Below are 9606 nucleotides of genomic sequence, written 5' to 3' on the forward strand. Positions count from 1 at the left end.
AGCCGCGAGCTGCGCCTAGGCTCAGAGCCCGAACCCCCTCGGCGGCCCGGACGCCCCCACCTCTAGCCCCACCCTCTTCCCTACGGACCCCTGCTGTCCCTCTCGAGACCTACGCCCCCTCACACTCCTTTAGGGCCTCCTTAGAGGCCCCTTCGCCCTAGAGCCCCTGTTTCCTCCCAGAGTCCGTTTCTCCCGGGGAGCCTCGTCCCAAACACCCTTCCGGGGCCCCCAGCGGCCCGGACCCTCCTACCTCCCGAGCCTCGGGGGACCGGCCGTGTTCGGCCAGACGTCCCCCGGCAGCCGAGCGTCAGTCGCTCCTCGGCACGGGCGCCGCTCGGAGCGCACGCCAGTTCCGCGTCTGCACCGTGAGCCGTGTTCCACTCCGACTCGGTGAAGGAGGGGGAGGCTGAGGGGCCAGGGGCCGGACCATCCACCCCGGGGGGACAGGGCTGCACCAAGCCGAGCGCTGCAGGGTGGAGCCGGACCTCGGGAGAGAGATGGCTACGCACACACCTATGCTTGTGGGAGTGGGAACGCGATGGGGAGCGCTGGGCCAGCCCAGCGCCCCTACGTGACAAGGGGGAGGACCCAAAGGAATACTTTTTGTTTGGGTTGCGCGCAAACATTTTAATTCGACACGGAAACAGAGCCCATTTCGATGAACTGCGGATGAATCTGGAAGCGACGTCTCAAGATAAGCTGCCCTAGGACTTTCTCACCGTTCCCCTCACCTCGTCTACCTCCCCCGCTCGCGCTTTGGAAGTGCCCAGCCGCGTGGGCAGGAAAGCCTGCGGCCGCGGCGGTGGAGCCTACCAATTCAGGGGCGGCGGGGGGACTTGAGGCCGGAAGGCGCGGCCGCGGCATCTCCTCCACCCGGTGCGCTCCAAGGCAGGGGGCGTGAGCGGTGCCGCGGTGCGCGCTGGGAGAGGGAGTCCAGCTCTTCCGCGAGGCTAAACCCGGGACACAGCAGCCTACCCCTGGCCTCAGGGGACTTTTCTCGCTGTCCCCCAGGGCCTGCGGGCCAAGAGGAAGGATTGTTGTACCTTCTTAAGTATCAATGTAAAAACCAAGGCATTATACCCGCGCGCACGGCCACAGGTGCACGACTGAGGCGTTAGTTCCGAAAATCCAACACCCTCTCCCTCACAGAAAGGCAACACGATCCCACCGGGATCACTGAAGGGGGGTAAGGGCGCGTCCCAGCCTCAGCACTTCATTGACCCTTACATCGCAATGGGGCTGGTAAAAGGAGGTCCCCACTCACTGCCAAGGCTGTCACTTGTGACTTGTCTCCCTCCTCTGAGTCTGGAAACGGACCCGCAAGGACACAAGCTTCCCTCCTGTGTTGTCGGGCCCCACCCCCATTCCAGAAATTGGTTTCTCTCATTCTGAATTCGTTTTGGCCTTCCTGTACAAACAGTGCCAGGCCTATCGGTGAGGCAGCCCGGAGGCGTTTATGGCCAAGCCGCAGAGTGACAGTGGAGAATTTATCTTGGGGCCCTGTGGGGAAAACAGGAAGTGGTAGAGGCAGGATGGGCAGGGCCCTGGAGAACCTTGTGCAAAGTGGCCCCCAGGTTCATCCATTGGGCCCGGTTAGTACAGTCTTCACATGGAGCACCGTTTTACCAGGATCCCTACTACCCAGCAGCCACAAAACTCCCAACCCTTTGACTCTCCTTTAATGCCACTTGAGGATCTCCTTTGCCCAGCCCTCAGGAATGTTTGTCCTTCTCAGTCGGGTCCACCTCTAGGAGGCAGCCACCAGCCTCAGCCATCCAGCTCAGAAAACAGAAGACACAGCGGAAGATCGGTCACTCGTGCACATCCCAGATCTCAGAGAGCAGCGGGGGAAGCTTTTTATCCTGCAGGCGCAGCGCAAATACTTGCTCTGAATGGACACTGCTTAGTGTCCGGAGGTTCACCAGTTTCATTAGCATCCGTGGAAACATGAGTCGGTCCTGGGAAAGAAGGACAAGTACAGCCTTTGTCTCTCCCCAGGGAAGGGGAGCAAGGGTGGGGGGGTTTGTGGGAGAGGTAGAGAATTGTCTGTGCACGATGTAGTCAGGGAGGGATTCTTGAAGGGAAAGTAGTTGTGTCAGGGGATGAGCCTGTGGAGAGGAGAAAGAGGGCACAGTGGGGAGACTCACATGGGGGTGGTGGATGGAGACGTAGGCATGCAGGGCCTCCACATATGTGTGTTGCAGCCTCTCTACCTGGAGCTGGTCCTGCACGTTGGGCCGGTCTATAGGTCACCAACAGAGTTGAGTAGCAGGTCTGGCCAGGGTCTTATTTCCATACCCCAAATCACAACCAAAAAATAGGGACCCAACCTCTCCCATCCCAAAGTAACACAACAAGGGCCTCCACCCCCACGATTCTTGCCCTATGGGGCCTGCAGCCCTCTTTGGTGTGAGTCTCTTGCTCGTTTTCCCTCTTGCCCCTCCTCCACACCTGCAGAGAAGATGCTGATGGCAATGAGCAAGGCAAACTCAGCATCATTTAGTTGCAGCTCATTCATGGCTCTGGAGAACTCAAAGATGGGGTTGATGAACTCCACCTGCAGCCCTGGGGAGGAAGAAGAGAGGCTGGGTTGTGTGGCATGGGCAGCACTGCTCAACTGAGGAGACTACCAGCCACTCAGTAAGAAGTCTCCAGGGCTCTGCTGTATAACCTTGGGAAAGTTTCTTAACCTCTCTAAGCCTCATCTGTGAGGCGGGAATCATATCTGAACTTATAAAACTGTTGTGATGGTTAAATGATAAAGCATACAGACCACCTTGCACTGCACCCAGCATACAGACAATAATTCTGTTAGAATTCTTCTTAGAATGCTTGAGGGCCCCACATTACTAGAAATAGAAGCAACCCTTATGTTTGTTTATAAAAAGACTGCTTCACTGGCAATTGGCCTTACCTATTTGAATACTAGCAATACATTTCTTGTTTCACATCACAGGGGAAACAAAGCAATGTGGTTGAGGGTGTGGACTCTGGGTCAGACTCCCTGGGTTTGAGTCCTAGCCCTACCATTTACTAGGCTGTGTGACCTTGAGTAAGTTATTTAAGCTCTCTGGGCCTTGGTTTTCCCATCTCTAGAATGGAGATAATAATAGCACCTACCTCATAATGGGTCCTTAGAATAACGAGTGGCACATATGGTAACTCCATGTAAGTGTTTGTTAAATAAATAATAAATTTAAAAAATAGAACCAGCCTTCTTACTGAGGAGACTGGAGTTCAACAAACCATGACCTGAAGTGGTGACATCTAGAGAACACTTCTCCCAAACACACTGTCAAAGTCTCCCCACCCCATGCCATCCCCTAGTTTTCTCAGATGTCTTTTAGCAACCATCTGCTAACTTTTCCATTCCAGGCTTCTTGATTAGTCACTTCCTGTGCTTTCACCCCGATGTTTATCAAGTGTGTGTTGATCCACTTAATGGACAAGCCCCACTTAGAAAGCATTTCTTGGTGAGGTGTCCACGCCCCCTGCGAGGGTCGGCTACTGCTCGCTGAGTGGACGCCCCCAGTGTGATCGGTTCACATCGTTAGTCACCCACGCGAGCAGCATATGGTAGTGGAAGTAAAGGAGGAGGGAGAACTGACCAAAGAGCAGCCCTGTCTCTTCTCCCCGCACTGAAAAAGTGAGAAATGAAAAACAAACATGATGACATAAAAACTGCTTATATAAATGAATCCATAAATAGATACAGATTCAGACAGCACAAGTCCGCAAGTGCTGAAGGAACACGCGGACATGAGAACAGGGAAGAGTTCAGAAAGGAGGATGTTATGAAGGAGAAGGCCGTGGTTAAGAAGGACTGGGGTAATAACCATCTGGGGAAAAGGTGATTGGGTAGAGAGAGGGGGCAGGACTGGGCTTTTAAAGGGGGAAAAAGTCATTACATCACTCCTATTAGGTGCCTATACATTCAGGCAGCACACGGGGCACTACCGAAGGCAAGAGGTGTCAACACAGCCCTGCCGTACCCTATAGTGAAGGGAGGCCTACCTAGAAAGCTCACTGGGTGGCCTGTGATGGGACAAGAGCTGGCCTGAGTCACCGGAAACCTCTGTGAGCTCTGCACTGGAAACCAGTATTCTCCAAACCCGAGGATGGAGTCAGCATGAGCCACATTTCACAGACCCACTCACTCAGGTGTTAAACCACCAAGTCTCTTGTTCAGCCTCAGTCCCGTCCCTCCGAAACACCTTCCACCTCCCATCCTTTCCCAGCCCTCCTCCCACAACACAAAGCAACCATTGAATATGAGGAAACCAAAACTGCTTAGCCTGCAAGCAAATGTCAGATAGAGAACAGCATTATGAACTAATTCTTGGAGAAAGTACTCCAAGATACTCCAAGATGGGGATAGAAGCGTTCACTCTTATCCTAAAACTGCCTCATCTGGGCACATCTGCCATGTTTTAATGCCAATTCCATGGCTACTCGGAAAGCACAGCTGAAGAAGAGGAAATCGGTCCACATGATCCTTAAAGAGCACATCTGAGAAAGATTTTTCAATTTTGACTACTAAAAGGCTTGGTGAGGTTTTCAAGTTTCTTTTCCTAGCTGTAAAGTCTTTTCTTCAAGCAAAATATTATTCAGAAGCACAATGTATAACGCAGATTTAAATGGAGTTTCTGGTTTGGCTAAAGTTAGGGTGAAGGACGTTTTTCTTCTAAGGTGACACTTCCATGGAAACCCCCCCTCAGGTTCCTGGAAACACAGTTTGAGAACCACTGGCCTGATGCAACAGAGGACAGGAATCTGTCTGGGGCAGTTAGGGGAGACCTATCAGCAATCCAACTTTCTGTCTTGGAAAAACAAGTGGATCCTTCCCTCTGTAGCCACTCAAACCCTGGGCCTGTAGCTCTGTAGTCACTATGGGCCCCATGACAAAATGCATCTGTTCATCCAACCCGGTCCCTTTGTGATCTCAGTTCTCACCTGCTTTGGCAAAGTCTTCCCGGTTATAACTGAAATCCTTGAGGAAGGTAATACTCTCACTGCCAGGGTTGTACCTCCGAGATGTCTCCAGAAGCATCACCTGCACACAAATATTGGGCTGGTCTCGGCCCAGGGCACCTTCAAGGGAAGGTCGAGCCCCTCATCCCTACTTCCCAGTGCATGTGGCTTCCCAGCTGTCTGGCGGGGGGCCCCTCCCACAGACATCCCGCTCTGGTCCTCCCTTCACCCTCGGCCTTGCCAGCCACCTCAATTGCAGAGGTCTTCAGGAGGGCAATCTGGTCCTCCCGGCTGAGCTGCAGGAAGCCCGGCAGCTGTTTGGCAAAGTCAACGATCTCCTGCACAGAGACAATGGCCAGCTCCGTGAAGTGGGCAAAGCGTTGCTGACGGGCCTCCCGACTCTGGGGATCTGGTGCCATGGGCCAAGGCTACCCCGAAAGGCAAGGAGGAAAGAAACAAACCACTCTGAGTCAGGCATCAAGAAGCCAGCTGGTGCTCTGGGCACAGCGACCTCTCCCCAGGCCCCTCAGGTACCGTGACTCGAAGCCGGTCTGAGAAGGAACGTCTGTTACACTGCTGCTGGGCAGCCACCAGCTTCTCAATCATGCCCAGCTGCTCCGGGCTGAGCTGGGGCAGGACTTGGGGAGGAGAGGAAGCCCTCGGGGGCACGGATGTGGCCTGAGCCTGTTCCTCCTCTTGCCGCTTCAGTTTCTTCAGACGGATCTGTTCTTCTGACAGAACACCTGAGAACAGAGCCAGATGTGAGGAGGGGAGAAGAGAGGGAGACAGGAAGTGGGGATGGGGCAGAGCCGTAGTTTGAGCCTCCAGAAAAGCAGAGAGTGTTAGGTAAAGACAAGGAAGAGATTTTAATCCACACTTAGGGACCATGTAGCAAGGCCCACAGGCTCAGCTGCCTTTCTGCCCCCAGACCCTGGCACCCAGACATGCCCTCTTCCCCATCGGCCTAACCACACTCCTCCCCCAGCTTCAGTCCCCAGACACTCACACTCCTCCCGCATGCCAGCCTGGCGGCATTTGCGAAGGCGGCACTCCTGGCACTTGCGACGCATGTAGGTGTCCATGGGGCAGTGGCCCCCACTGTGGCAGACGTAGCGCGCCCCTTTGATGACACTGCGGCGGAAGAATCCCTTGCAGCCCTCGCAGCTCAGCACGTTGTAGTGGAAGCCGGAAGCCTTGTCCCCACACACACTGCACAGCTCATTCCCCAGCATTTTGGGGGCTGGCCCCTTTTTCCGCTTTTGTGGACGAAGCTCTGGGTACAGGAAAGAGCCTTAGTGTTCTTCTTCAGGGAAAAGGCTAGGTGCCCAGCTGGCCACTGCCCTGAGCACTCAGTGACCTTCATTTACTTCACTGTACAAAGTCTATCCAGTCTCTCTATTCTAAGAAAGTAGCTCTCGTATGCAAAGTGCTATTTATGTCCTAGGTACTGTCTGAGCCCTTTATACGCACTGATCCTTACAACCATAAGAGATAGGTACTCTTGTTATTTCCATTTTACAAATAAGGAAACTGAGGCTCAGAAAGGCCTAAGAAACAAAAGTTACACTCAGATCGCTTAGGTCTAGTTGACTCCAAAGCCTTTGGACTTAACCATGATCTTATAAGGTAAAGAGCCCTGAAGTTACCCCTCCCGGATCCAGGGAGCCCTTACCTCCTCCAAATCCAGCAGCTCCTCACCTGTGGACTCTGGAGGGGCCTCCACCCCGGGGAGCAGGGCTGTGGGCTCTGTTGCCTCCAGCCCCACCCGTGAAGTGCCCCCAGCAGACTGGGGTGTGCTAGATTCCTCCCTGAGGATACAGTTGCTGCTTCCCAGAGGCTGGCTGCTTGCATCTCGTGCATCTGGCTCCCACAGCTCCACTGCACAGTCTGAACCCCGAAAGAGAGGCACAAGGGCGTCTCAGGTCCCCAGCATTCTCCTGCAAACTTATCTCCACCCATAGAGGGCAGTAAAACTTCGGCTCCGGCTTTGGGACCCTGCGATTTGTGTGGGCTCTAGGGCTAATCACTTGTAGTCCCCTGCACCTCAACACCTTAAATAAGGATGTTAACCTTTGTCGCCTTTCGGGGCTGAAGTGCATCCATCTCAGAGATCAGACAGAACTCTTGAACGCCAAGCTGGATAAGCATTGGACGTGCCAAGCCTCCCCAGCAGCAAGCCCGGATTGAGAAGGACGGACGAGTATCTGCAAGGGCCAGGCACCAGAACCAGGGCAGAGATAGCGTGGGCAGAAGGAGGCAAGCAACACCAAGAGTAGCTCTGGACTGCTCTCCAGGGAAGGGCAGAAGGTAGGTAGTGAAGGAGGCTGATTCCCACGGGAGGAGAGGAGTTGGGGCCTGGGCTCAGGGGAGAGGGCTGGAGTGAAGAAACTTACCAGGAGAAACATCAGGCACAGGGGCCTCCAGCCACAAAGACATCTCTTCCTGGAGCCCTGGACATTACCAAGGGACTGTCCTGCAGGAATGGTCCAGGTTACACTCTTCCCAAACTGGGTTCCCTCCCCTCCTGATCCTGCTTTTTGTTTGTACTCACATATCAGCTAACATTTACTTGCCATATATGTGTCAGTCTGTGCTAAGGCTTTCCATGCCTTCCTCACAATATCCCTATGAGGTCAGGGCTATTCTCAAGCCCAATTTACAGATGAGGAAACTGGGGTTCAAAGACATTAAGAAAATAGCCTATGGGCACACACTTAGGCAGTGGTAGAGCCAAGACTCTGACTCTGGTCTCTCTGACATCGAAGTCTGATTTCTTGGCTACCACGCCACCTTTTCTCCCCAGGACACCCTCCAGGCCATCAGGGAATGTTTGGGCACAACTGCCCCGCTTCTGTCAGAGCCCCATCCCCCTCACTCTAGCACTGGGGACCGCCAAAGTTGGGCAGAACCAGGACGTGTGATCGAGGCTCCCTCCACCCAGTGAAACACACTGCTGGTTAGACAACCTCACTCCTGCCACCTTCCAGGGTCCCAAGACAAAACTCTTGCCTCCAGAAGTCACCCCAATTCACATCCAGGACCTCCTGCCCCTGACCCCCTCAGAAGTTATCATGGGACATAAACAGAATGCTGCCGCTGTCCGAGCTTCCGTCACCATCATCCTTTTCACTTCTCCCCAGAGACCCCTTTCTAAATGCACAGGACACCCCACCACCCCCGCCCAAAAAAAACGCGCCCCAGACACACAGGCAGAGCCCCAGGCCAGCGCTGAAGAGCAGACCCACCGAGTGCCCAGGCCGCCAGGCTCTGGCTGGGGCAGTCTCTGGAGCCCCCTTGCTGGGAGAGGAGGATGGTGCAGTCCCTGGTCCACAGGCCTCAGCGGCCGGGGAGCCGGAGCGGAGCAAGAGAGGGTCCGGGAGCCGGGAGCCAACCGACCGAAGCCCTGGCCTCCTCGCCCCCGCCCACGGGCCGCTTCCCCACCGTGCTGACTCCGCCCCCTGCCGGCCTGCCACCCCCTCGGCCCGGCGCCACCCCCGGCCCCTACCCCCAAGCCCGAAGGCCGCATTTTCCTGCAGATCTGCCCGGCTCTCCCCTTCCTCTCCTCACCCTGGCGGCTCTGAGCTGCTCTTACAGGCACCTCCCAGGCGCCCCCACCCCACTCCCGGCAGCCTCCAGAGTCGTTTCCTCCCTTCCACAGCCACCTCGCGGAGCAAAGGTCCCGGCCCGGCCCGGAATTGCGACACCGAGCCCCAGCTTGCTTTCCCGGCCTCCCTCCTCCTCCTGTACCTCTGGAAAGGAGCCAAGAAGCTCTCCCCACTAGCCCCAGGCCTCAACCAAGCTGATAGAACTACAAGGGTGGAGACAGGCAGGTGCTGGGCCTTCCAGGGAGTCTCTGAACGTGGGTGCCCTGCGGAGGCCAGAGAAGGGAGGAGGCCGGAGGGGGGCGGTGTGGGTGGTGGAAAGAAGTCGCTACAGCAATGGATGGTCTGGGACAGAAGACGGTAGATCTGGGTGCCAGTCCAGGATGGATCTGAGAGGGTATGCAGGTACCCTCATCTGGGGAAGGGTTCCGTCAGAAGTGAGGGCAGGCTCTGTCCAGCATCTACTGAGACTGTAGCCGTGCCTTCTCGCCAGAACATGAGGTCCATCCCTGAAGGTAGACACCTCGTTTTACTGATTTTACCTCCCCTGAAACAGGGCCTGCCATAAAGTAGAAACAGAGTAGGTACTGTGGTTCTGTTTGTTGAATGAATAAGTAAACAAGAAAAATAGTATCATCCTCTTCTATCCCATCATTGCTTTAGTGCTTGGGCTCTGAGCTCAAATTTTGGGTTCAAATCCAGGCCTTGCCTCTGCCTCTTATTTGCTGTGTGATCTTGATTAAGCAAGTTACTTAATGTCTCCGAACCTCTGTTTCTCTATCTTTAAAACTGGCATAATAATAATGGTTTTTGCCACATAAGGTTGTTGTGAGAATTAAACAATGTATCAGAGCACACAGTAAGAGTACGAGAAATGGAAGCACTAATTAAACTCCCAATCCTTTCAGCTATGGGTCTTCCCATCACCTTGAATCTGTACACTGTTAACCTTCCTGTGCTTATTTCCATCTACAAACCCCTCACTATCTCTTCTGGTCCTTAGAGCAGCCCCAGGAGGGAGGGAGGGTACAAT

General features: G+C 54.6%; 2 protein-coding genes across 32 annotated transcripts in view; both read right to left on the reverse strand.

Moving 5' to 3' along the window:
* Positions 1-1503, reverse strand: part of MADD (MAP kinase activating death domain) — a 38840-nt gene extending 37337 nt beyond the window's left edge. For 21 of the 23 annotated variants that reach the window (XR_003003673.1, XM_024748646.1, XM_024748643.1 and 18 more), the window contains exon 1: positions 251-1503. The gene's annotated coding sequence lies outside the window, so the exon portion shown is untranslated. The remainder of the gene's footprint in view (positions 1-250) is intronic. The other 2 variants (XM_024748633.1, XM_024748632.1) reach the window with 2 other exon arrangements.
* Positions 1504-1657: 154 nt separating this feature from the next.
* NR1H3 (nuclear receptor subfamily 1 group H member 3) lies at positions 1658-8850 on the reverse strand. Of its 9 annotated transcripts, none has more exons than XM_024748654.1 (10): positions 8217-8421; positions 7365-7444; positions 6670-6858; positions 5978-6244; positions 5506-5714; positions 5220-5399; positions 4954-5053; positions 2452-2565; positions 2148-2242; positions 1658-1958 (listed from the first exon to the last, which is right to left on the reverse strand). In XM_024748654.1, the coding sequence occupies exons 2-10, from the start codon at positions 7405-7407 to the stop codon at positions 1812-1814; spliced, it is 1344 nt and encodes a 447-aa protein (XP_024604422.1). In that variant the 5' UTR covers positions 7408-7444; positions 8217-8421; the 3' UTR covers positions 1658-1811. The 9 variants fall into 9 exon arrangements, with proteins under 9 accessions (XP_024604422.1, XP_024604423.1, XP_024604425.1 ...); XM_024748655.1 differs by lacking the exon at positions 8217-8421 and adding an exon at positions 8719-8850 and having other exon boundaries at positions 1663-1958; XM_024748657.1 differs by lacking the exon at positions 8217-8421 and adding an exon at positions 8539-8614 and having other exon boundaries at positions 1663-1958.
* Between the last annotated feature and the right edge of the window lie 756 nt (positions 8851-9606).

Source organism: Neophocaena asiaeorientalis, unplaced genomic scaffold (genome assembly GCF_003031525.2).
Source record: "Neophocaena asiaeorientalis asiaeorientalis breed wild unplaced genomic scaffold, Neophocaena_asiaeorientalis_V1.1 scaffold43, whole genome shotgun sequence".
Lineage (NCBI taxonomy): Eukaryota > Metazoa > Chordata > Mammalia > Artiodactyla > Phocoenidae > Neophocaena > Neophocaena asiaeorientalis.

What these genes read in the sequence shown, in the direction of transcription:
- NR1H3 (XM_024748654.1), bottom strand. Translation starts at nt 7,407, where the DNA reads ATGTCTTTGTGGCTGGAGGCCCCTGTGCCTGATGTTTCTCCTG. An exon ending in CAGACCGGCTTCGAGTCACG is followed by an intron (nt 5,400 to 5,505) that starts GTACCTGAGGGG and finishes CTTTCGGGGTAG; the next exon opens with CCTTGGCCCATGGCACCAGA. An exon ending in CATCAGCATCTTCTCTGCAG is followed by an intron (nt 2,243 to 2,451) that starts GTGTGGAGGAGG and finishes GGTGACCTATAG; the next exon opens with ACCGGCCCAACGTGCAGGAC.